Source organism: Oryx dammah, unplaced genomic scaffold, assembly GCF_014754425.2.
Source record: "Oryx dammah isolate SB20612 unplaced genomic scaffold, SCBI_Odam_1.1 HiC_scaffold_28, whole genome shotgun sequence".
In the NCBI taxonomy this organism is placed as follows: Eukaryota; Metazoa; Chordata; class Mammalia; order Artiodactyla; family Bovidae; genus Oryx; species Oryx dammah.
The window spans coordinates 92122392-92148868 of record NW_024070212.1 but is presented as its reverse complement, the minus strand read 5'-3'; the positions used below and the strand labels follow the sequence as shown (position 1 = coordinate 92148868).

General features: G+C 41.3%; 2 protein-coding genes and 1 long non-coding RNA gene across 3 annotated transcripts in view; 1 reads left to right on the top strand and 2 right to left on the bottom strand.

The window, feature by feature from the left end:
• Window positions 1–26477, bottom strand: part of TXNDC12 (thioredoxin domain containing 12) — a 32844-nt gene that overhangs the window by 5306 nt on the left and 1061 nt on the right. Inside the window, exons 2-4 of the mRNA XM_040231179.1 lie at window positions 9868–9928; window positions 1884–1936; window positions 1020–1093 (exon numbers count right to left, since the gene is read on the bottom strand). Coding sequence (XP_040087113.1) covers window positions 1020–1093; window positions 1884–1936; window positions 9868–9928 — 188 coding nt within the window. The remainder of the gene's footprint in view (window positions 1–1019; window positions 1094–1883; window positions 1937–9867; window positions 9929–26477) is intronic.
• Window positions 4764–6763, bottom strand: KTI12 (KTI12 chromatin associated homolog). Its single transcript, XM_040231170.1, has one exon. The coding sequence runs from the start codon at window positions 6380–6382 to the stop codon at window positions 5318–5320; it is 1065 nt and encodes a 354-aa protein (XP_040087104.1). The 5' UTR covers window positions 6383–6763; the 3' UTR covers window positions 4764–5317.
• LOC120856152 lies at window positions 5129–20079 on the top strand. The gene is made up of 3 exons (XR_005719393.1): window positions 5129–5205; window positions 15560–15569; window positions 20067–20079. It is a non-coding gene; the product is annotated as an uncharacterized LOC120856152 (long non-coding RNA).

The following is a 26477-nucleotide window of genomic DNA, read 5'->3' as shown; positions in this document are numbered from 1 at the left end:
GCCTTCAGTGAGGTGTGTTAGCATTCAGGCTATCTACTAGCTTTATTTTTTATTTTTTAAAATTATTTGTCTGGGTGTCAGTAGTTGTGGCACATGGGCTCAGTAGTTTTGAGTCCTGGGCTCTAGAGTACAGGCTCAGTAGTTGTGTTGCATGGGCTTAGTTGCTCTGCAGCATATAGGATCTTCCTGGATCAGGGATCGACCTGTATCTCCTGCATTGGCAGGTGGATTCTTTACTACTTAGCCACCAGGGAAGCCCCTATCCACCAGCTTTATAAGCAGTCCCTTAGCTACCTCAACATTAACTGTTAATGTGTTCAGATTTCCAGTCCTATGTTCAAATAAACATCATTTTACAGAAACACAGGGCTAGGAGGATCATCACAGAGTATCCAAGAATCCCACATTTGAAGAGTACACCCTAAGAGGCAGTACAAGTAGATCACAGTACCTATTCTTATCACTTACTCGGCTCTTGACTAAACCACCTAACTCCTTCAGGTCTAAGATGCTCAATGTGTAAAATGGGAATGGTATCATTGGCCTAAAAATCCCTTCTAACTCCAAGGTCTGATATTCTGACTTGGGATTCTAAGACCTCTGGTCAATGTGAAGAACATAAAAGATATCTAACCAAGAAAAAGGAAGCTGTACATATAAGCCCAGCACAGAGAAGGATTTCAACTGAATCCTATTTTTCAGGGAATTGTGGCCTGCACGTATGACTACATTTTTAGTTATACAAAGATGTAAAACCATGACATAATCACAAACTAAAAATGAAAGAATCTTCACTTAGTCATTTTAACCAATCTTTCTTTTCCTACTTCCTCCCACAAATGGGGGCTGGATGGTTCTACCATATCTGATACAAGCTTTAGTATTAGAGTGCAGAAGAAAAACACATACATACAAGTAGACAACTCTGCTGCGTAAGATTTTATACCATCAAAGATGTTAATTCTGTAACAGTGAAGACTTAAAATCACAGCAGAAAGGAGAAACTCTGGAATTCTTACCTCAAGATTTACCATAACAAAATTATGGGAAAGTTCTGAAATTTCTGTAGATTCTGCAAATTTGGGCTTTAAAGCTGGGGGTGGGAAGCAACAGAAAAAAACATCATTGTCATATCCAAACCTTAATTTGCTGAGATGATTCATGTAACTGACAGTTGTTCTAATCTTAAGACCCAGAAATCAGGACACCTGAATTCTGGTCCTGCTTCTGCCACTGACTTGCATAGCTGTGTATCCTTAAGTGATTGACTTCATTTCTCTGAAACTTTCACCTCATTTATAAAATATAGATAAGGAACACTGATGAAAAAATTACCACTATTTGCTTTTTTTACATATTTCAATAACATCTACTTAAGAACAGATGTAATAAAGACAACAGAGAAACAATACTCTACCATTAATGCACGTGTATTACTAAACCAATGGTCTGCACTAATTTTTTACTTTTTCCAACAAGATTTTATTAAGTGTAGCATACCAAACAAAAGAAGAAATCCACCTGGGAAGATGCAGGGTGGTGTAACAGAGAGAACACATGCTGCATAGTAAGAAAACCTTACTAATTCAGTTCCCACCTCCTCCAGGAAGACTTTGATAACCAATCGTCATATCTTTTTTTGTATATACAACTCTTCATACAACTACAGGCACTTAATCCCATACTCTATATAACCATATCTTAATTGCCACATCCTTCAATCCCTTGCAAATACTACTGTAAATTTCTTGAGGGCAGGGAATCTGTTCCATGTATTTCTTTGGTACTCCTACAAGCAATAAACAGTGCTGAGGCAAAGTTAGTGCTATTTTTAAAATGTTAACATTTGAGAACACATCTGAGGTCTGATCATTTCCACCTACCTTTGCAAGCTCCACACCAGGACTTATGGATAATCACCATCAGGGGCAATCCACTTAAAAACAAAACAAACAAATTATAAACTAGTAATTCCACTTTTTGAAATGCACTCTAAAAAATGACCAACCAATGAAAACAAAGATTAATGTACAAGGATGCTCATGGAACATAATTTCAATAAAAAGAAATTTAAGACAATCTATTCAATAATAGTGGATTATTATAACAAAATTATTGCTAAGTTCTGATGTTCCAGTAAATTGTGCAAATTTGGGCTTTAAAGCTACAGAGAAGAGATTTTTTTTAAAAATTACATTTTCAAATGTTATGGCTATATAACCACTGAAATGGTAACAAAACTTTTCATTGGTACACTGTTAAAATAAAAACTAGAACATAAAATTATTATCTGTGTTGTTGTTGTTTGGTTGCTAAGTCATGTCCAAATCTTTGCAACACCATGAACTGCAGCACACCAGGCTTCCCCTGTCCTTCACCATCTCCTGGAGTTTGCTCACACTCATGTTCACTGAGTCAATGATGCCATCCAACCACCTCATCCTGTCGCCCCCTTCTCCTCCTGCCCTCAATCTTTTCCAGCATCAGGGTCTTTTCCAGTGAGCTGACTCTTCGCATCAGGTGGCCAAAATATTGGGGCTCCAGCTTCAGCATCAATCCTAACAATGAGTATTCAGGACTGGTTTCCTTTGGGATTGACTGGTTTGACGATCTTGCTATCCAAGGGACTCTCAAGAGTCTTCTCCAACACCAAACTTCAAAAGGATCAGCCTTCTTTACGGTCCATCTCTCACATCCATACATGACTACTGGAAAAACTATAGCTTTGGTTGTGGACCTTTGTCAGCAAAGTGATGTCTCTGCTTTTTAATAAGCTGTCTAGGTTTGTTACAGCTTTCCTTCCAAGGAGCAAGCGTCTTTTAATTTCATCACTGCAGTCACTGTTCACAGTGTTTGTGGAGCCCCTCAAAATTATTACCTATAGTTTCAATTATACAAACTATTTAGAAAATAGTCTAAAAGAAAATGTTTTAAAACATAATAGAAGTTATCTCTAGATAATGGGATTGTGGATTTTATTACACTTTTTCTGTATTTTTCAACTTTTCTACAATTAAGTGTAATTTTTTTTTGGAGGGGGCAGACCTGTGGGATCTTAGTTCCCTGAGCAGGGACTGAACCTGGGCCCCAACACTGAAGGCACCAAGTCCCAACCACTGAACTGCCAAGGAATTCCCAATTAAGCATAATTTTTTTTATCATCAGGGAGGAAAAAGCTTTTTCTTTTATAAAATAATAAGCACCATATTCCATCTGAGTCAGTCTTGGCCAGCTGAAGCTCCAATACTCTCAAGGCTCAAATGCCAACTCGTAGAAGGGTCCTATGTAAGCAGCCACTGGCTTTCTCCGTCATCCACCCCCATGTCACGACATTGTCACAGGCGTATACTACTATCAGAGCATTTGGCACACTGAACTGTATTTATTATTTACTCATCTCCCCTCACTGGCCTTAGAGCTTCCTAAGGAAGGGCCTCTTAGCTGTCTCTATATACTCTAGAACTAGTACAGTATTATTGGTAGCCAAAACGTATATAGTATTTACTATGTACCAGGCACTACTCTACAGCAGACTGGTTCCAAATTGTGAGAGGAGTATGTCAAGGCTGTATATTGTCACCCTGCTTATTTAACTTATATTCAGAGTAAATCATGCAGAATGCTGGGCTGGATGAAGCACAAGCTGGAATCAAGATTGCTGGGAGAAATATCAATAACCTCAGATATGCAGGTAACACCACCCTTATGGCAGAAAGTGAAGAACTAAAGAGCCTCTTGATGAAAGTGAAAGAGGAGAGTGAAAAAGTTGGCTTAAAACTCAGCATTCATAAAACAAAGATCCTGGCATCTGGTCCCATCACTTCATGGCAGATAGATGGGGAAACAGTGGAAACTGGCTGATTTTATTTTTCTGGGCTCCAAAATCACTGGAGATAGTGACTGCAGCCATGAAATTAAAAGACACTTGCTCCTTGGAAGAAAAGCTATGACCCAACTAGACAGCATATTAAAAAGCAGACATTACTTTGCCAACAAAAGTCCATCTAGTCAAAGCTATAGTTTTTCCAGTAGTCATGCATGATGTGAGAGTTGGACTATAAAGAAAGCTGAGCGCCGAAGAATTGATGCTTTTGAACTGTGGTGTTGGAGAAGACTCTTGAGAGTCTCTTATACTGCAAGGAGATCCAACCAGTCAATTCTAAAGAAATCAGTCCTGAATATTCATTCGAAGGACTGATGCTGAAGCTGAAACTCCAACACTTTGGCCACCTGATGCAAAGAACTGACTCACTGGATAAAAACCCTTATGCTGGGCAAGATTGAAGGCAGGAGGAGAAGGGGATGACAGAGGATGAGATGGTTGGATGGCATCACTGACTTGATGGACATGAGTTTGAGCAAGCTCTTGGAGTTGGTGATGGACAGGGAAGCCTGGCGTGCTGCAGTCCATGGGGTTGCAAAGAGTCAGACATGACTGAGCAACTGACATCTGTTTACTACTAATTTCTCAAGGGCAAAGACTATCTAAACCATCTTTCAAAAACATAAGCACTTATCTATTATTTGTTTAATGAGATAAATGAAAGACAAGTTTAAAGGGCTTTTGCCTTGAAGAACAGAATGAAGCACCCAGTTAGGGAAGTTGTCATGATCGTGACTCCATGTTAAGACCAAGACTCACTGAGAACTAGCAAAGTACTTCTGATAGAAGGCATAACAGGGATACATCTCTATCTAAAATGTTACATTAAGTAAATTATATGAAGAATATAAAGCTACATTAAGAGAAAGAGATGCCAGCACACTTTTTATAAAAGATTTTATTAAATGAAATAATCTAGTAGTTTTATCTTTCAATTCCACTAGAACCAAAGCTTCCCAAGGTTAGAAACCAGTGGATCTATCTGTGACCCCAGGCCCCAGGTCAGAGACCAGCCAAATGCAGGCACAGTACTTAAAAAACTGGTATGAAGAAAAGGTCAGCACAGATGCAGAATTGTGCTATGTTCAGTTCTGTTCACAATTATTATAAACAATTCATCCATCCTGTCTGCTCTCCCACACTTCAGATGTCAGAAATCAATGGTGTGTGACAGCCCAAACAGAACTCAATCTATGCAAGCTCTGTCCACTCAAGCTCTGTCCTCTAGAGAACTTTGCCTAGATCCTCAGACAGTTCTCCATTCTCTGTATCAAATTTGCTGTAACTCAAGGCCTGGCACAGAGGGGTCCAGGAGGGTATGAGTACCACATACCAATATATCACGTCAATATATTCTGCAGAACTTTATTCTTCCCAGACAAATATTGTAGTGGTTAGACAAGAAACCATGGTTTTCCCACTCACTTGCTCCGGTTAGTGCAGGCTCTGGCTCAGATACTGCAGAAACATGTTGGCCAGTTGAGGCAGGTTCTCATTGTTGGGATGCATTTTGGTGTAGGAAATAAACTGACGACGGAGGCGACTCAGCTCTGCCATGGTCAAAGGCCTGGTAAACCGCAGGTGTTCTGTGGTGCCAGGAAGCTTAAGCAAGTCTCCGGGGACTGCACTCTTCTGCGCTTCCATCAGTCCTGCAAGCACCTGGCTGGTGACCTGGTCCAACTGGTGCAGAAAGCTGCCAGAAGCAAGTGGCTGGGACTGTGTAGACTGATGGGGTGGAGGAGCCCGGTTCTCAAACAGGGCAGCTCTGATCTCTGCCAGTGGCAACGGTTCCTCTAAGCCCACCACGGTGAACAGGGGTCGGTCCCAGCGATTCCGGGAGTCGGGAGCTTCGAAGCGCAGCGCTAGGGCCTCCAAAAGTTCGGGAGGGTAAAAAGCACCAGACACATGCTCTGCAGATTTCTCGGATTCCGAAGCCACGAGAGCTGGAAAATCTGTCGCCCTGGTTTCCTTTGGCTCGGATTCCGTAGGTACTTCTGCCTGGGCTCGCCTATTTACTACAGAGGCCACTGCCTGTGGTTCCCCGAGGACATCGGTGCCCACCGCCAGAGGTCTCCCTCCCTCCTCAGCTCGCGGTGTCCAACTCACACTGACGTTCCGGTTTGGATTATCCACGGCGCCTGCCATCCGCAGTCCCCCGTTCAGACTGCCTGGTCGCACGCAGTAGACGAGGCAGAGCGGAGTGCGCGCCGCCCGCGCCAGGCAGTACAGCTCGTAACGGAAGCCCTTGATGTAGTTCAGCGAGTCGAGGATGACCACGTCCTGGCGACTCAGGCGCCTCTCCACAGCCGCTCGCAGGGCCCCACGCAAGGCCTTCTCACGGGCTGAATCGCCATACACTGTTGCGTCTTCCGCGCCGAGCACCGCCGCATCGTCCACCACCTGCACCGCGCGGCCCTCAGCTGTCAGGGCCGCGCGGAGTTCCTCTACGCGCCGGCTCTTGCCGCTGTACGGCAGCCCGCAAAACACCACGAGCGGCATCCTCCCAGGAAGCGGCCATGTGCAAACGCGCCGCGTCAACTTCCGGGTTGCCGGCGGCTCTGACGCAAGCCGGAAATGAAAGCCGCACTTCCTGTATCTTTTAACTCTTACAGGCCCTCTTGTTGCTATGGAAACAGGAGCAATAAGCCAACTAGAATCAGGTCCTGCTCTCTGCAAAAGGAGCTGGAGCTTAGAATGGCATCTGTAATCTATATCAAATATTGTAGGTCTTGGAGAATGTGATCTCCTGATGGTCAATGACTGTGTCCATCAATTTACAGTGGGGGCCTTAAGTAGCATTGAATATTGCTCAGCTATCAATACAAAGAAATAGAGGAAAACAATAGAATGGGAAAGACTAGAGATCTCTTCAAGAAAATTAGAGATACCAAGGGGGCCATTTCATGCAAAGATGAGCACAATAAAGGACAGATATGGTATGGACCTAAAGAAGTAGAAGATATTAAAGAGGTGGCAAGAATACACATAACTATACTAAAAAGATCTTCAAGACCCAGATAACCATGACGGGGTGATCACTAACCTAGAGCCAGATATCCTGGAACACAAAGTCAAGTGGGCCTTAGGAAGCATCAGTATAAACAAAGCTAGTGAGGGTGATGGAATTCCAGTTGAGTTATTTCAAATTTTAAAAGATGATGCTGTGAAAGTGCTGCATTCAATATGCCAGCAAATCTGGAAAACGCAGCAGTGGTCACAGGACTGGAAATGGTGAGTTTTCATTCCAATCCCAAAGAAAGGCAATGCCAAAGAATGCAAACTACCGCACAATTGCACTCATCTCACATGCTAGCAAAGTAATGCTCACAATTCTCCAAGCCAGTCTTCAACAGTACATGAACCGTGAACTTCCAGATGTTCAAGCTGGATTTAGAAAAGGCAGAAGAACCAGAGATCAAACTGCCAACATCCGCTGGATCATCGAAAAAGCAAGAGAGCTCCAGAAAAACATCTACTTTTGCTTTATTGACTATGCCAAAGCCTTTGACTGTGTGGATCACAATAAACTGTGGAAGATTCTGAAGGAGATGGGATACCAGAGCACCTTACCTGTCTGCTGAAAACTCTTTATGCAGGTCAAGAAGCGACAGTTAGAACTGGACATGGAACAACAGACTGGTTTCAAATCTGGAAAGGAGTATGTTAAGGCTGTATATTGTCACCCTGCTTATTTAACTTATATGCAGAGTACATCATCTGGAATGCTGGACTGGAAGAAACACAAGCTGGAATCAAGATTGCCAGGAGAAATATCAATAACCTCAGATATGCAGATGACATCACCCTTATGGCAGAAAGTGAAGAGGAACTAAAAAGCTTCTTGATGAAGGTGAAAGAGGAGAGTGAAAAAGTTGGCTTAAAGCTCAACATTCAGAAAATGAGGATCATGGCATCTGGTCCCATCACTTCATGGGAAATAGATGGGGAAACAGTGGAAACAGTGTCAGACTTTATTTTTTTGGGCTCCAAAATCACTGCAGATGGTGACTGCAGCCATGAAATTAAAAGACGCTTACTCCTTGGAAGGAAAGTTATGACCAATCTAGATAGCATATTCAAAAGCAGAGACATTACTTTGCCGACTAACGTCCGTCTAGTCAAGGCTATGGTTTTTCCTGTGGTCATGTATGGATGTGAGAGTTGGACTGTGAAGAAAGCTGACTGCCGAAGAATTGCTGCTTTTGAACTGTGGTGCTGGAGAAGACTCTTGAGAGTCCCTTGGACTGCAAGGAGATCCAACCAGTCCATTCTAAAGGAGTTCAACCCTGGGTGTTCTTTGGAAGGAATGATGCTAAAGCTGAAACTCCAGTACTTTGGCCACCTCATGTGAAGAGTTGACTCATTGGAAAAGACTCTGATGCTGGGAGGGATTGGGGGTAGGAGAAGGGGACGACAGAGGATGAGATGGCTGGATGGCATCACTGACTCGATGGACATGAGTTTGAGTGAACTCCGGGAGTTGGTGATGGACGGGGAAGCCTGGTGCGCTGCAATTCATGGGGTCGCAAAGAGTCAGACAAAACTGAGCGACTGAACTGAACTGAACTGAAGGATGCCAGATAAAATATAGGATGCCTAGGGCTTCTTTGGCAGTCCAGTAGTTAAGACTCCAAAATTCCACTGCAGAGGGCACGGGTTTGATCCTGGTCAGGGTGCAAGATGTGGCATATATATATATACACACATATATCACATGTATATACATATATATACACACACAAATATGTAATATATGTATACACACACAGAGGATGCCTAATTAAATTTGAATTTCAGATAATACATATTGCTTTTAAAATAAGTATGTCTCAAATATTACTTGGAGCATATTTAAAATTACTTACTGTTGGAAATTTGCTGTTATGACTCAGGTAACTCAACCTGGGGCCCTCTAACAACCCAGAGGAGTAGAAAAGGGTGGGAGGTGGGAGGAAAGTCAGGAGGGAGAGGACATATGTACACCTATGGTGAATTCATGTTGATGTATGGCAGAAATCAAACCAATATTGTAAAGCAATTATCCTTCAATTAAAAATAAATTTTAAAATAAATGAATAAAATTACTTTTAATCTGAAATTCAAATCTAACTGGGCATCCTTTAAAAAAATTTTTTTATTGAAGTATAGTTGCTTTACAATGTTGTGTTAGTTTCTACTGTACAGCAAAGTGAATCACCTGTATATATACATACACCCCCTCATTTTTGGATTTCCTTCCCAGTTAGGTCACCACAGAGCACTGAGTAGGGTTTCCTAAGTTAGACAGTAGGTTCTCATTAGTTATCTATTTTATAAATAGTATCAATAGTGTATTTATGTCAATCTCAATCTTCCAATTCATCCCACCACCCCTCCTTGTCCTCGTGGTGTTCATAAGATTATAGTCATCCTCCATTTGTGTTTGCTAAATTTGGCAACTCCACTCCTGCAGAAGATATGAGTCTCAGAGCCATGAAGCTATAGAATCTGTTCTAGCAAAAGCAAGCATTATCATTTGGTAGGTACAGAAGTATGAATGTTTCTATGCAAGGAGATGTGTGTATAAAGTAAGTGCAAACATACTGGATTTTTGTATTTCTCCAGTACAGTATAGACTATTCAACTTGAGACTATTAGGCAGTATGTTTTACTGGCTGAGTGTAGATCTGAAGTGTCTGGGTACAGATCTTGGCTCTACCACTTAACTAGCTATATGATTATTTAACTGTTCTGTGCCTTAGTTTTCTCATCTATAAAATGAAGATAACAACAGTACCAACCTCAGAAGAGTTGTTGTTAGATGAGTTAATTCACATAACAAATGTCTGGTGCATAGTAAGCACTTAAAAACATTAGCTAGTATTATTACTTTTGTTGTTATGCAACTACTCCACTGCTCTGCCCTGGCATAACCCTTCACCTGAAATTAATGCTAAGTTGATGGCTGGAAGGTGTTCTAGACAAGCGAAAACCATATCTTGTACCTGGCAGCTGCTTCCTTCTTCCCATCTTCTAGCGTCCTCCAATGAATGTGATCTCCAAAACCTGGAAGGAAAGAGCCTCATAAATATTCACACATGAACAAAGGGCAAAGACCCATGAAAGAAATGTAGCATATTCACAAGATACTCATAAAAAAGGCTTTCCTTTGTCAAGAGCATGGTGTTCAAGTCTCAACTCCACCGCTTTCTAGGTGTATAGAACCATGGACAGTCCCATACCTCAAGTCTCAGTTTCATACCTGCAAAATGGAGATAATGTCACCTAATTCAGTTTTTAAGGAGATTAAATTATTAATGGTATGAAAACCTTTGTAAACTAACAGAGTATGCAAATAATACTATAAAGAATGAATGAGAATTTTCCACAGTTATCTTAAAGCAAGTCCTAACAAATCATTGCTAGTTGGAGTCAACATAGCAGTATAGTTTAAAGAGTCAGAAAGACATTAAATGTGTGAATTTTGTAAATGAAGTAAGTTCTTGAAGTCCCAATTTCTTCATCTATAAAATCAAGAATAATACCCATACCTCCAAGTGGTGGTGTAAGGATTTTAAGACAATATATTTTGAGATAATATAAAGTTATTCTTGTTATTTTTCCCCACACTTCAGTTAGAGTGATCTTTTAAAATCACATCTTTGCTTGGTAAAATATCTTTCAGATGCGTTTCAAAGCCCAAAAAGGGAAGGTCAAACTCTTATAGCAGGGTTTCTGAAGCCTTTCAGAATATGGCTGCTACCCACCTTTCCAGCTCACTTTCCACACTTTTCTTAAAATCTTACACAAAAAACTAATTTTCAGGAGCAGTTCTCTCAGGATTACTTGAGATGCTGTCTCCCAGGCTTGAAATCCTAAAAATTCCCACCAAACAAAACATAACTCTCGAAAAATAAAAAACCAACACTAATTTTCGTTTCCTTAAGCCCAATATGCACCCTCTCTCCCCTTCAGCCTTCATAATCACTGCTTCCTTTGCCTTTCCTCCCACTGTCACCTCCAGTTCATTCTTCAGGTATGAAACTAGCAGGCATTTCTTCTGGTAAATCTTCTCTGACTTCCCAAGCACTCTATTCTTATCCCATTACAGCACTTCCCAGGCTGAACTGTAAATGTTTATGTATATGTCTCCTTCACTCTAAAGGAAATTCCCTATGGGCTGGGACCATATCTGTCTTATTCCCTCCTGTTTCCCTAGCATTTAGCACTACACAGGGCTTCCCTGGTAACTCGGACAGTAAAGAATCTGCCTGCAATGCAGGAGACCTGGGTTTGATCCCTGTGTGGGAAAGATTCCCTAGAGTAGGAAAGGGCAACCCATTCTAGTATTCTTGCCAGTAGAATCTCATGGACAGAGGAACCTGGCAAACTACAGTCCATGAGGTCACAAAGAGTTGGACAAAACCAAGCCACTAACATTTTCATTTTTCATGGCTATAGTAAGTGCTCCACAAAATATTTATTGAGCAAATGAATAATAGGCCATCTCACATAAATAACTTAATTTTGCATCTTGAAAATAGTGACCATAACAACACTAGCTGTTATTTATTGACCAATTTACACATGTCCTGCACATCACACGTTATCTTATTTAAATTTATTCTTAACAATAACCCTTTCACTGAACCTCTCTATATTTCCATTAAAATACGCATAATAATAGCTGTATCTTGCCTTTCCAACCCTGGTGGCACAGGGAATATATATATAATATATATATGTATATATATGTATGTAATATATATATATATGTAATTTAATGTTCAACAACAATCTTATGAGATGCAGGTTTTCTATTGGTTTTTCGTTTTTGAGGTTCTATAACTTAATTGAACCATTAGCAGTTAGTTCTCATCCACATTTATTATATATATATATCTTAAGACAGTGCTTATCAGATTGAAAATGATCAGTAAACAGCACGTTTTGTCATTCTTTACAGTTGAGGCTTTTGAGACTCAGAATACACAGCCTATACCAGGTCACATAGCTGATAAATGGCCAAGTGGGGGTTTTAAGTTCAATTTTATGACTTTTGGTTACTACACATACTGTCCTTGAGGCCTTTCTTTCCCAGAAATTTCCATCAGCTTAGCACAGGGAAATAAAGAGCTCATCCAGATTAGCAGTAAGAGGCAGTATCCAAACTAACCATCACTTTTCATTCCAAACAGCATGGGCTACTGGCCAAGGGAAAATGTGTCACTTGCCTACAGCCCAAAGTCTAATCCTGGAGAGAGAACAAACAAGTGACAGTGAAACTGGGAAGATCCCCAGGAGAACTGGAAGGTGCCTTACTATGACCATCATCATTGTACCTGTCAAAACCTAAACTCAGGCAACAGAACCCTGCTTTGAAGAGATGCCTGACTAGACAGTCTGGAGGGATATCCACCTACAAAACAATGAAATCCTACATAAAATAGACTTTCCAAAAGGCACCCACTGGGCTCAAAGTAATAGACACAAACACAAAGTAAGCTTAAATCAGACAAGGAACAATGAGCAACAAGCAAAAGGCAAGGCTAACCTGAACGCAAATGTCCATCATCATGTGGCAAGATGAAAGAGATGAATCTGAGACTCCATTTTAACCCAGCTGTCAAAAGCAACTAGAGTGATTCCAGGGCACTAATTAGTAGCCCCTGGTTTCCAGATGAATCAAATGCCAAACTTTCCTAGAGGAAAGCATTACTAATGTTAGGCCTCCAGGATAACCTATATAAATAACCATTATGAGCTTACAGTCATAGATCACGAAACCTATAAGCAAAGAAGTCACCACAAGTAAGAGCAGAACCAACAAATAGATAAGAGGACTTCAGATATTAGAATGATTAGGCATAGGATACAAAAATTACTGTTATATAACCATTGAAAGAAATAACATATGGCATGACAAAAATATGCATCTAACAAAACACAAAATAGGCAAAACTGTAAAGGCACCAAATAGAAGTTTTTAAACTAATGTGGTTTTTGAAATACAAAATCAATGAATATTCAGTGATACACAGAAGTGAGTTATTAAGCCATAAAAAGACATAAAAGAGCCTCAAGTGCATACTGGTAAGTGAAAGATGCCCATCTAAAAAGGCTACATAACGTAGGATTCCAATTCTACGGGACTGGTGTTCTGGAAAAGGCCAAACTATGGAGACAGTGAAAGACCACACTAATGCCGGGGAGACTGGGGCAGCGAAAGGCGTCGTGGAAAAGGGCTCACGGGGACTCTGCGCTTTCTGCACAATGTTTCTATAGGTCTTAAACTGTTCAAAAATAAACTCTACTTATTAAAAAACAATTCAATGGCTAGGTTAAAATAGCAAACTAGAGACAGGTGGAAATGTGAATCAGATGTTATCCAGAATATAGCACAGAGATAAGAAGACAGAAAATGTAAAGGAAATAGACAGTAAATTAAGAAAAGGTTGGTATATATAAAATTGGAGTCTCTGAATGTAAACTTGAAGGAAAAAAACTTATCTGAAGAGATAATATACTGGGGTGGGAACTGGATGACTGAAAAACAAGAGTAGAAGGAAGAATATACCTCTTAAAAGTATTAAACCATGCTAATGTATCATATCTATTTAAAAACACATTTGCATTTTTTAGAATGAAAAAAAGATGAATGATAGCATTTTCAAGAACCAAGATAAAACAAGGATCTGCAGATAGTAAGAAGCACGATGTATAGCTGACAAATTACCAAAACAAATCACACACATATAAATTGTAGTGAAACTGCAGAACAACCAAATACTAAGATCTTAAAAGCATTTCAAAGAGAAATGACATATTTCCATTCAAAGACTGACAATTAGACTGACAGTAACAAATTGGAAATCAGATGGCAAAACATCACCTTCAACATGCTGAAAGAAAATATCTCTAAATTTAGAATTATGTACCTGGCAAAACTATCTTTCAAGAACAAGGCCAAAATAGACATTTTTAGATAAACTGAGGTATTTTTCTACCATCAGGTAGTCACCACTCATTATTTCAGTAAGTATTTATTGAGCAGTATTATGTCATGGTTAAGAGCCTGCACTATGGACCTGGACTCCCTGGCTTTGATTCCTGTAGTTCTGTAGCTAACTAGCTGTGCGACTTTGGGCAAGTTACTTAAACTCAATTTCTTCGGGTGTAAATGAGAGTAACAACAGCACCTACCTTGTTGGGTTGCTTTGAGGATTAAATAAATCATTATGTTAAAGGTCTTAAAACACACAAAAGACGTTGAATTGCCAAAACAATCTTGAGAAAAAGGAACAAAGCTGGAGGCATCGTGTTCTCTGACTTCAGACTATACTACAAAGCTACAGTCATGAAAACAGCACAGTAATGGCACAAAAACAGATACACAGATCAATGGAACAGAATAGAAAGCCCAGAAATAAACCCACATTCTTATGGTCAATTGGTCTATGACAAAGGAGGCAAAGTATACAAAAAAGAAATGACAGTTTCTTCAATAAGTAGTACAAGGAAAACTGGACAGTTACATGTAAAAGAATGAAATTACAACACTTTCTCATACTACATACAAAAATAAATTCAAAAGGGATTAAAGACTTAAATAATAGACCTGAAACCAGAAAACTCCTAGAAGAAAGCATAGGCAGAACACCTTTGACACAAATCACAGCAATATTGTTTTGTATCTGCCTCATAAGGTGAAAGGAACAAAAGTAAAAAGAAACAAACGGTACCTAATTAAACTTAAATGCTTTTGCACAGCAAAGGAAACCATAGACAAAACAAAAAGACATCCTACAGAAAGGGGAAAAAAATGTTTGCAAATGCTATGACCAATAAGAGGGTTAACAACCAAAAATACATAAATAGCTCAAACAGTTCAATACCAAAAAACCAAAGAACCCAATTAAAAAGTGGACATAGATAATTTTGCTAAGAAAATACAATAGAAATTATCAACTGGCATATGAAAAAATACTCAAAATCAAGAGAATGCAAATCAGAGCCACAATGAGATATCACCCCATACCTTTCAAAATGGCTATCTTGAAAAACACAAGAAATAATAAATTTTTCTGGCCTTCAAAATCACTGCAGAGGGTGATTGCAGCCATGAAATTAAAAGATGCTTACTCATTGGAAGGAAAGTTATGACCAACCTAGACAGTATATTAAAAAGCAGAGACATTACTATGCCAACAAAGGTCCTGTCTAGTCAAGGCTATGGTTTTTCCAGTAGTCATGTATGGATGTGAGAGTTGGACAATAAAGAAAGCTGAGCACAGAAGAATTGATGCTTCTGAACTGTGGTGTTGGAGAAGACTCTTGAGAGTCCCCTGGACTGCAAGGAGATCCAACCAGTCCATCCTAAAGGAGAGCAGTCCTGGGTGTTCATTGGAAGGACTGATGTTGAGGCTGAAACTCCAATACTCTGGGCACCTGATGCAAAGAGCTACCTCATTTGAAAAGATACTGATGCTGGGAAAGATTGAGGGCAGGAGGAGAAGGGGATGACAGAGGATGAGATGGTTGGATGGCATCACCAACTCAATGGACATGGGTTTGGGTGGACTCCAGGAATTGGTGATGGACAGCTGGTGATGGCCTGGTGAGCTGTGGTTCATGGGGTCGCAAAGAGTTGCACACGACTGAGCGACTTAACTGAACTGAACAGATATTAGAGAATAGGTGAGTGAGTGTCGCTCAGTCGTGTCCGACTCTTTGCGACCCCATGAACTGTGTAGCCCACCAGGCTCCTTCATCCATGGGATTTTCCAGGCAAGAATACTGGAGTGGGTTGCCATTTCCTTCTCCAGGAGATCTTCCCGACCCAGGGATTGAACCCAGGTCTCCCGCATTGTTGGCAGACGCTTTACCGTCTGAGCCACCAGGGAAGTCCTAGAGAATAGGTGGAGAAAAGGAAACCCTTGCACAGTTAGTGGGGATATAAATTGGTGCAGCCACTGTGGAAAACAGCTTGGAGATCCCTAAAAAAACTAAAACTAGAACTGCTATGTGATTCAGCAATTTCACTCCTGAGTATATATCTGGAAAAAACTGAAAACTAATTTGAAAAGATACACATACCCCAATGTTCACAGCAGCTTCCCAAGTAGTGTTAGTGGTAAAATGGTAAAGTGGTGTATCCTACATTGCTACACCTGCAAGAGACATAAGAAACACAGGTTTGTTCCCTGGGTCAGGAAGATTCTGTGGAGGAGGATATGGCAACCCACTCCAGTATTCTTGCCTGGGAAATCCCATGGATAGAGGAGCCTGGTGGGCTACAGTCCATGGGGTCACAAAGAGTTGGACACGACTGAAGGGACTTAGCATGCACTCTGCTTTACTGACTATGCCAAAGCCTTTGACTGTATGGATCACAATAAACTGGAAAATTCTGAAAGAGACTGGAATACCAGACTACCTGACCTGCCTCTTGAGAAATCTGTATGCAGGTCAGGAAGCAACAGTTAGAACTGGACATGGAACAACACACTGGTTTCAAATAGGAAAAGGAGCACGTCAAGGCTGTATACTGTCACCCTGCTTATTTAACTTCTATGCAGAGTACATCATGAGAAACGCTGGACTGGAAGAAACACAAGCTGGAATCAAGATTGCTGGGAGAAATATCAATCACCTCAGATATGCAGGTGACACCACTCTTATGGCAGAAAGTGAAGAGGAACTCAAAAGCCTCTCGATGAAAGTGAAAGAGGAGAGTGAAGAAGTTGGCTTAAAGCTCAACATTCAGAAAACGAAGATCATGGCATCCGGTCCCATCGCTTCATGGGAAATAGATGGGGAAATAGATGGGGAACAGTGGAAACAGTGTCAGACTTTATTTTTTTGGGCTCCAAAATCACTGCAGATGGTGACTGCAGCCATGAAATTAAAAGACGCTTACTCCTTGGAAGAAAAGTTATGACCGACCTAGATAGCATATTCAAAAGCAGAGACATTACTTTGCCGACTAAGGTCCGTCTAGTCAAGGCTATGGTTTTTCCTGTGGTCATGTATGGATGTGAGAGTTGGACTGTGAAGAAGGCTGAGCACTGAAGAATTGATGCGTTTGAACCCTGGTGTTGGAGAAGACTCTTGAGAGTCCCTTGGACTGCAAGGAGATCCAACCAGTCCATTCTGAAGGAGATCAGGCCTGGGTGTTCTTTGGAAGGAATGATGCTAAAGCTGAAACTCCAGTACTTTGGCCACCTCATGCGAAGAGCTGACTCATTGGAAAAGACTCTGATGCTGGGAGGGATTGGGGGCAGGAGGAGAAGGGGAAGACCGAGGATGAGATGGCTGGATGGCATCACTGACTCGATGGACGTGAGTCTGAGTAAACTCCGGGAGTTGGTGATGGACAGGGAGGCCTGCTGTGCTGCGATTCATGGGGTCGCAAAGAGTCGGACACGACTGAGCGACTGAACTGAACAGTGTTGACAGCAGCATTACTTACAATAGCTAAGATATGAAAATAACCTAAGTATCTATCAACAGATAAATGGATAAAGATGGGTATATATAGGGAAATCTGCTGGAGGTCCAGTGGTTAGGACTTGGGACTTTCGCACGTGGTGGCCCGCGTTCAATCCCCGGTCAGGGAACTAAGGTTCATAAGCCACATAGTGTGGCCAAAAAAACCAAAATGGCGTGTATATTCATATATACAATGAAATACTCCTCAGTCATAAGAAAGAATGGAATTTTGCTATTGCACCAATATGGACGGACCTGAAGGATATCAAGTTAAGTGAAATAAGTCAAAGACAAATATCATGTTTTCATTCATACATGGAATACAAAAACTAAAAGAAATGATTGAATATACCAACAACAACAAAGAATTTAGAACAGTGTCTGGGACTGAAGACTTATGTATTTGCCATTAACATACCAAGCAATATTTTAAGTACTTCACCAATATAGATCCTCATAACAACCCTAGAGATAGGTACTCACTAACCCCATTTTATAGATGAGAAAACTGAGGCAAAAAGTTTACATAACTTTCCCCAGTTCACACAGCTAATGAGTATCAGATTTGTAATCTGAACCTATGCACTTAGGGTCCAAACTCCTTGCTCGAAAGCACTAAATGGCTGTCCTTCAAAGTAGAAGGAGGCAAGGACAATGAGGCAAGGGAAGGAGCAGGCAATACAGGACCTCAGAGGCTTCTATAAAGACTCTGGCTTCTAGAAACTTTTAGAGGGTTTTGAGCAAAGTAGTAACATGACGTGATTTGTAATTTAACAAGACTGCTCTGGTTTCTGTGCTGAAAACAGATTACAGTGGGTGTTACTACAGTGGATGTTGAACTGTGTGTCTCTAATCCCCAGTGCCTCAGACTGTGGCCTAATATGGAAACAGGGTCTTTACAGAGGTAATCAAATTAAAATGAGGTCATCAGGGTGGGGCCTCATCCAATATGACTGGTATCTTTATTAAAAAAAGGGAAAGTGGACACAGACACATACACAGGGAGAAGAACACAGACATCTCTAACAGGCCTGGTACAGATCCTTCTCTCAGCCTTCAGGAGGAACCAATGCTGCCAGAAGCTTGATTTTAAACTCCTACTCTCTAGAAATATGAGACAACAAATTTCTGTTGTTTAAGTCACTCAGCTTGTGTTACTTGTTATTGCAGCCCTAGTAAACTAATACAGAAAAGGCAAAGGCAAAAAAGCAAAAGAGACTAGGAAAGTGGTTACTGCAATAATTCAGGCATGTGATAACAGTGGTTTGGACTAGCTGTGATGGTGGAGGAAGCACATGCCATCAGATTCTGGACATATTTTGAAGGTAAAATCAAAAGGATTTTGTCCTGGATAGGGGGTGAGAGAAGTTAATGATGACTCTAAGGTTTTTTGGCCTGAGCAACTAGAATGGAGTTGTCATTAATCGAGATGGGGAAGAGAGTAGGTGGAGTGAGTTTTGGAAAGAAACATTAAAGTGCCTGGATATGGATACACTCATTTTGTGATGCTTACCTCTCTGGTGGCTCAGATGGTAAAGTGTCTGTCTACAATGCGGGAGACCTGGGTTCGAGCCCTAGGTTGGGAAGATCCCCTGGAGAAGGAAATGGCAATCCACTCCAGTACTGCTGCTGCTGCTGCTGCTAAGTCGCTTCAGTCGTGTCCGACTCTATGCAACCCCATAGACAGCAGCCTACCAGGCTCGCCTGTCCCTGGGATTCTCCAGGCAAGAACAATGGAGTGGGTTGCCATTTCCTTCTCCAATGCATGAAAGTGAACAGTGAAAGTGAAGTTGCTCAGCTGTGTCCGACTCTTAGCAACTCCATGGACTGCAGCCCACCAGGCTCTTCTGTCCATGGGATTTTCCAGGCAAGAGTACTAGAGTGGGGTGCCATTGCCTTCTCCGACTCCAGTACTACTGCCTGGAACATCTCATGGACAGAGGAGCCTGGTAGGCTACAGTATATGGGTTCGCAAAGAGTCTGACAGCACTGGGTGACTTCACTTTCACTTCACTAGATATCAAAACAGAGATGCTGAATAAGCAACTAAACATCTGCGACTGGAATTCAAGGGACAGTTATCAGCATGCAGATGTTATTTAAAGCTTAAGAGTGAAAAGGATCACCAAGGGAGTGAGTGTAGATAAAGAGTTCAGGAACCCTGGAGCACTACTAGATAAGGGAGATAAAGAAGCAACCAAAGACCAGCTGGTGACAAAGAACAGGCACCAGCAGCACATGGAATTCCAGAAGTGTTTCCAGGATGTTTCAAGAAGGAAGGATGATCCACTGACTCCAGTACTCCTATTAAATCAGAAACTTCGGGATTTAGCAAGTGGAGAACACTGCTAAAGCTGAAACTCCAGTACTTTGGCCACCTCATGTGAAGAACTGACTCATTGGAAAAGCCCTTGATGCTGGGAGGGATTGGGGGCAGGAGGAGAAGGGGACGACAGAGGATGAGATGGCTGGATGGCATCAGTGACTCGATGGACGTGAGTCTGAGTGAACTACGGGAGATGGTGATGGACAGGGAGGCTTGGCGTGCTGCGATTCATGGGGTCGCAAAGAGTCGGACACGACTGAGTGACTGAACTGAACTGAACTGAACTGAACAATGCAGACCTTGACAAGCCCAGTTTCAGTAGGAGTGAGAATGAAAAGATGATTAGAGCAAGATCAAGACAGCCCAGGGGAAGAATTAGGGAACAAGCACACACAGCTCTCTCAAAGAATTTTGTTGTGCAGGGGCAATTGCTAGAGGGTGCTGTGAGTCCGTGAAGGGTTTGTATTCAATATGGAGGAAAGGATAGGATGTTGAAAGCTGATAGAAATGATATAATAAAGGCAGGAAAATTGAGGATACAGGACGAAAAGGGAGAGCCAAAAATATCGAGTAGATGAAAGGAGATGGGATTTCCTACTCAAGTAAAGGGACTAGCCTTTGCTAGGAGCACTGACAGTTTATCTAGTAAAGACAGAAAAGGAAGAACATATGGACACTGGTACTACAAGGTGGGTAAAATCAGTAAAATCAAGGTGACAATTTTTGACAGATCTCTTCCAAGTCCTTCAACCTTCTGTTAAATAGGAAGCATGGTGACTGGCAAGGATTGTGGAGAAAGTACTACTTTTGAAGAGACAAAGGTAAATATGAGATAGTTCTCTAGGAGAGAACCAGAGAAACTAAAAGGATACTAAAGGGCAAGTTTCAGGAAAGAAGTGATTCCAGAATAAAGCCTAACTACAAGGAACAGTGAGCAAATTAACTGGTAAACATGTGGATATATCCAAATACATTTGTATAAAAATTTTAATGCTCAATTTATAGTTAAAAAAGAAGAGAGAGAGAACTAAAGTATTGGACAACATAGCTTATAAAGAAAGAGGAAGTGACTGAAATTAGAATGCTCTAAGGCCCACCAACTATTGGGGGGGTTAAGATATTAATGTTAGATTTTGTTGTTAAATATGTGAGTAAAATTCCACAAGTAACCACTAAAAGAAAAGAAGGGTGCCAACTTCCAAATTAAATAAAGGCAATAAAGCAATACAAGAATCAGCAAAATTCAACCCCCAAAGAAAGGGAGAAAAGAATAGAAAAAAACAGCAGCGACAGAAAATTGGATGAGAGAAATAAGACCAGCTCTGTCAATAATCACTACAAATATAAGTGAACAAAACTTGCCAGGTAAAGGTAAAGAAAGAAACTGTCAGATTTTGGTTTTAAAAAAAATCCTCTATGATGTTTACAAAAGCACCTAAAACAGAAGGACTTGTAAAAGTCAAAAGTAAAATGATTGAAAACTATATCCCAGACAGACATCAGGCAAAACAAAATTAGGCAAGCTAGATTACTATCAAGCAAAATAAAATTTCTCCATAAACATGGACTACTCAGAAGCTAGCTGACAAAGCCTACAGTCATAGGTTATAGCTAAGAGAGACCCTAGGGGAGTGGGGCTTCCCTGGAGGCTCAGATAGTGAAGAATCTGCCTGCCATGCAGGAGACCCGAGTTCAATCCCTGGGTCTGGAAGGCCCCTGGAGAAGGAAATGGCAACCCACTTCAGTATTCTTGCCTGGAGAATTCCATGGACAGAGGAGCCTGGCATGCTGCAGTCTATGGGGTTGCAAGAGTCGGACACAACTTAGTGATTAAACCCAGGGCAGTGCTATTTAACTGATCTTTCTCCAATGACGGAAATTTCTATATCTGCACTGTTCAATATGGTAGCTACAAACTGTTGAGTACCTGAAATATGGCTAATGCAACACAGAAGCTGGATTTTTAAAATTTAATTTTAATTAATTTAAAATTTGAGTGGTAAGGGCCTATCACTACTTCATTGGACAGCACAAAGTTGCAGATCAGTCCAATCCTCTCACATTACAAAGGCCTGGAAAAGGGAAGAGGCTACCAGAGACCACAAAGGAAGCCACAACCAAAATTTAGTCTGATTCCCAATTAAAATGCTTTCCCAGAGCCCAACACTTCCCTGGCTGCCTTAGTGCATTGTTTCCAAGAGTAATTCCAGAGGTGTAATTTGAAACAGTTCACTATGTGTAAAAAATTTCTTTGAAAATTCATATTAAAAGGTAAATTGGAATTTTTCATAAGTAATAATCACCACCATGATGTTTTGAGTGCTTACTCTATGGAATAATGATGATAATGTGTTGTGTGTTAGCTGCTCAGCTGATTCCAACTCTTCGTGGCCCCATGGACTGTAGCCTGCCAGGCTCCTCTGTCCATGGAATTCTCAGGCAAGAATTCTGGAGTGGGTAGGCATTCCCTTTTCCAGGGGATCTTCCCAACGAAGGAATTGAGCCCAGGTCTCCCGCATTGCAGGTCAATTCCTTACCTTCTGAGCTAATAGGGAAGCCCTGATTATGATAATATAATAATATTAATAATGACTAACACTTATATGGCATTTACTATATGCCTGGCATTGTTTTTCATGCTTTTACATGTATTAAATTATTTAATCCTTACACTTATGAGGTAGAAATGCAATTGTCTTCATTTTATAGACAAGGAAGGTAAAGTTAAATAGCTTGCTAGTAAATGCCAAAGCGGGGATTAGAACCTACGTGGTGGAGTTCCAGAGTCTGTAGTTTACTCACCATACTTCACTAACTCTCCTGCAAAGATAAACATGAATAAATGAATAAAGGAACGTGGCTTTCCCAAAGCAGAAGGAAAACACAGACTTCAGTTCTGGAAAACCTGGGTCCTTATGTTTCCCTTCAAAAATAACTTGAAAACTTGAAAAGGCACAGTGCTTACCTTGTTGCTACCTACACCCTGACAGCACCCACACTCATACCCATGCCAACATGGAACATTTGAAGATAGTCCAGCTTCCTCAAGTATCACCTGCACAGCCACTTTATTTATGCCAGTTATCTGCAGAGTGAGCTGAAAGTTCCCACATTAGCAGCTCCTTCGCTAACACATTAATTTAAAAGGTGGGGGAGGAAAGTAAGTGACTGTTTCCAAACACAGGATTTACATCAGAATTCCCAAGCCCTTCAGGCTAAAACTGTTTTCCTGAGGGTAAGCTAAGGACATCAGAAAAGTATTACCCACCCTCTCCCAGCTGACAGAACAAAAGGTTAAGTGTCCGAACTGGCAGCCAAGCCTCTGAAACAGGGAACACTGTACCTGAGAGGTAGAATAACACCACGGCTAAATAAAGTCTGTATGCATCAAACAAGTCATGTATGTGAAATATGACTAACAAAAATATCTGTCTCTTAGGCTTGTTGTGAATGTGAATAGGATACAGTATGGAAGGTAAACACCCCATATGTGTCAATGCCAAATGGTTATTTCAGAGACTTGACAAAGTCATCCATTTCTGTTTCAGGCAGGAGAGTGTATGAACCGCCCCCACTGATAACTTTCCCTTTTCTCCTTCAAAGGAGTCTCTACACTCAGAGCAGGAGAGGCGTACTGTTGAGGACAAAAGCTGTGGAATCTCCATCTCAGCTGGTCCACTTACTAGCAATGTGACTCCTGTATCCCATTTTAGACTCTTCATCTGTGTAATGGGGATGATGATTACATCCCTTATCTACTTATCATGAGGATTTAACCAGTCAATACATGAAAAATACAAAGAACGGTTCCTGGAATATAGCAAAATGTACAGTAAATGTTAATCACTACACTTCTTCCCACCGGTGGTACATTCCAAATGTTGAGCACACAGAGAAGATTATTTTAGAACTCTAAGATATTAGAGCTGGAAGGACTCTTAGGAATCATTTCTAGTCCAACTTTCTCATTTAATAAATGATCCCCAGGGAAGCCAAGAGCTGGCTGACCAGGATTAAAACTCAGGCCTCCTGATTTCTATCCAGTGTTCACATCACATCACTGTACTTCCTCTCTGCAAACTATCGGCCATCATCTGGAAAGAGTCAAATCTGCTTAAACTTCTGGGAAGAAATCTTACTTATCACTGCTCTGGGTAGCACTTTTCTGGGAGGTGGGGTGGGTGAACTATAATCTGTTTTCCAAGAATCCATACCCAGGAGATACAAAAAAAAACAAACAAAAAAGTTTGGTTTCTTATTAATTTCTTTCAGGAACAAGTCAATATTTTTCCTTGGGTAAATATAGTAAAAAGCATTAAATAAATACTTTCTAAGTTTGTAACACAGTACTAAGTGCCTTTTGTTTGTTCATTTAATCCTCACAGCCCCTTCCCCACCAAGTTGCCCTTCTATGTGTTCCTGCAGTTACCTGCCATTCCCCTGCTGACAGTACATATCACAGTGCCATGTAATTTGCCTGCTTCTTTGTGCTGATAGTCTTCAGACCATGAGCTGAAAAAAGACAGGGATCCCAACGATCATGGGTACCATTCATTTCTTCTTTCAACAAATATTCCTGAGCATGAATAAGACAGAAATAGTCCTAACTTACTAGGGTAGACCATACTTTCCAAAGATGATTGCAGTAATATCTCCCATTCCACAAGCTCTTTTTACAATGTGACCTCAACATTCCTCCTGTGGGGAATGGAAAGGAGGTAGTTAATGTCCCTTCCCCTTGAACAGGCGCATGGAGTACAGTGGAAGTGATGCCACGTGACTTTTATGACTAGATGACAAAAATGCCATGTATTTTCACCTTGTCCTCTTAGGGTGCTCACTCCTGGAATCCAGCTGTCATACGGTGAGGAAGCTCACACTAGCCCACGAAGACAAAGCACATGGGGAAGTAACCAGCTCAGCTGAGGTCCCAGACTCGGAAACAAGGGATACACGAGGGATACACTGTGCCCTGTTTGACTTTCTGGCCCACAGAATCATGAGCATAATAGAATGATTTCTTTCCACCACTTAATTTGGGGTGGTTTATTATGCAGCAGTGGTAAATGGATCAACCACATGGAGCTTAACATCTAACAAAGAATACTGAATATGTGATGCCAAGGTATTGCCTACGCCTAACACAGTTAACTGGAATAATAACTGGGTAATTATTTGTTGCATGTGTGAGATAGCTGTTATTATGCCCCTTTGGCACATGAGGAATTGAGCTTTGAGAAGTTTTAGCAACTTGTCCTAGGTCTCTCAGAAGGCAATGGCAACATACTCCAGTACTCTTGCCTGGCAAATCCCATGGACAGAGAAGCCTGGTAGGCTGCAGTCCATGGGGTCGCTTGGAGTTGGACACAACTGAGCGACTTCACTTTCACTTTTCACTTTCATGCACTGGAGAAGGAAATGGCAACCCACTCCAATATTCTTACCTAGAGGATCCCAGGGACAGGGGAGCCTGGTGGGCTGCCATCTATAGGGTCGCACAGAGTTGGACACAACTGAAGTGACTTAGCGACTTAGCAGCAGCTAGGTCTCTCAACTGGTTTGTGGCAGACTAAATTAAAACTCAAATCTAAACCCACTCCTAATACTACACACTAATGTCTCCTTCAGTATTCAAAATTTTACACAAATTTTACAGTAATCTGCTTTAAAATGGGACTGTCAGTACTTAAAACATTTTGGCCCAACAGTTCCCTGTGGTTTCATCACTGAGATGGAAACCCACATATCACCTTCTCAGAAAAGCCTCCCCTGACCTTCCTAGCTCAAGTAATGTCAGCTCCCTCATCCTTTCTCAGTCTTTCTACTCCATCAGTTTCATTTTCTTCCCAGAACTCATCCCTAGCTGAAATTATCTTGTCTATTAATTTGTTCATGTACCTACTCTGTCTCTCTGAATTGAACACAAGCTTCATGAGAGCAGGAACTTTGTGTGTCCTGTCCACTCCTATATCCCTGGTGCCTAGGATCATGCCTGGAATATGGTAGGTAATCAAAAATTATTTACTGGATGAAGGAATGACTGCATTCAGGTGCACTGAATGTCCACCCAATCTCATTACCCACCAATAAATGTGCAAATAGGGAGGATAAAACACAATTTAGAACAGCAGGGCTGTAGTAAAGACATTTCATACAGTAAGGTCAGTACAAAAACGAAACAAATGAAAAAAGGAAGGGAAAGGAAATACACACTACCTACCACACAACCACCTAGAAAAAGCATAAACCCTGAGTTCCAATAAAGATGTAGACAATGGGATGGATGGAGTAGGGGGGTCACACCTCTTGTTCTCCATTCATAACGACTGTCCCCTCACCCTTCAAAAAAAATCAGTTTCTTCAGACACACTGACTGAACTACACCAAGGACAACGGTTGAGGACCGTCTAACATCAGACCTGCGAGCCTTCATCCAGCCCTTCCTTTGGCATCAGTCACTGCTCCCTGGGATGCAGGTGCTGTTCCCTACAAGGTAAGGAGGCAGTAACCTAGCTCTTCAGGGAAGAGGGGAGAAGGGAAATCTTCAGACCCAGGGCAAAGGTCTAAATACGCAGGTCCCCAAAGGTCCTATTTCTCCCAGGAGGGAAGGTAACAGTGCCTGAGGACCTACCATGTTTTTCGAAATATATAGGCCATTTCTTATCCCAACCCAAGAATTTAGGGAGGCCTCAACTAAAACTTCCCCATCTCAACATCCCCCAGACCACTACTCCTTACCCCAAACTCCAGGAGCAGTTGGAGAGGATACAAAGAAATCTAGCGTGGCCAAAGAGACAG

Excerpts from the sequence above, each read along its gene's own strand:
- KTI12 (XM_040231170.1), bottom strand. The coding sequence starts at position 6,382 with ATGCCGCTCGTGGTGTTTTGCGGGCTGCCGTACAGCGGCAAGAGCCGG.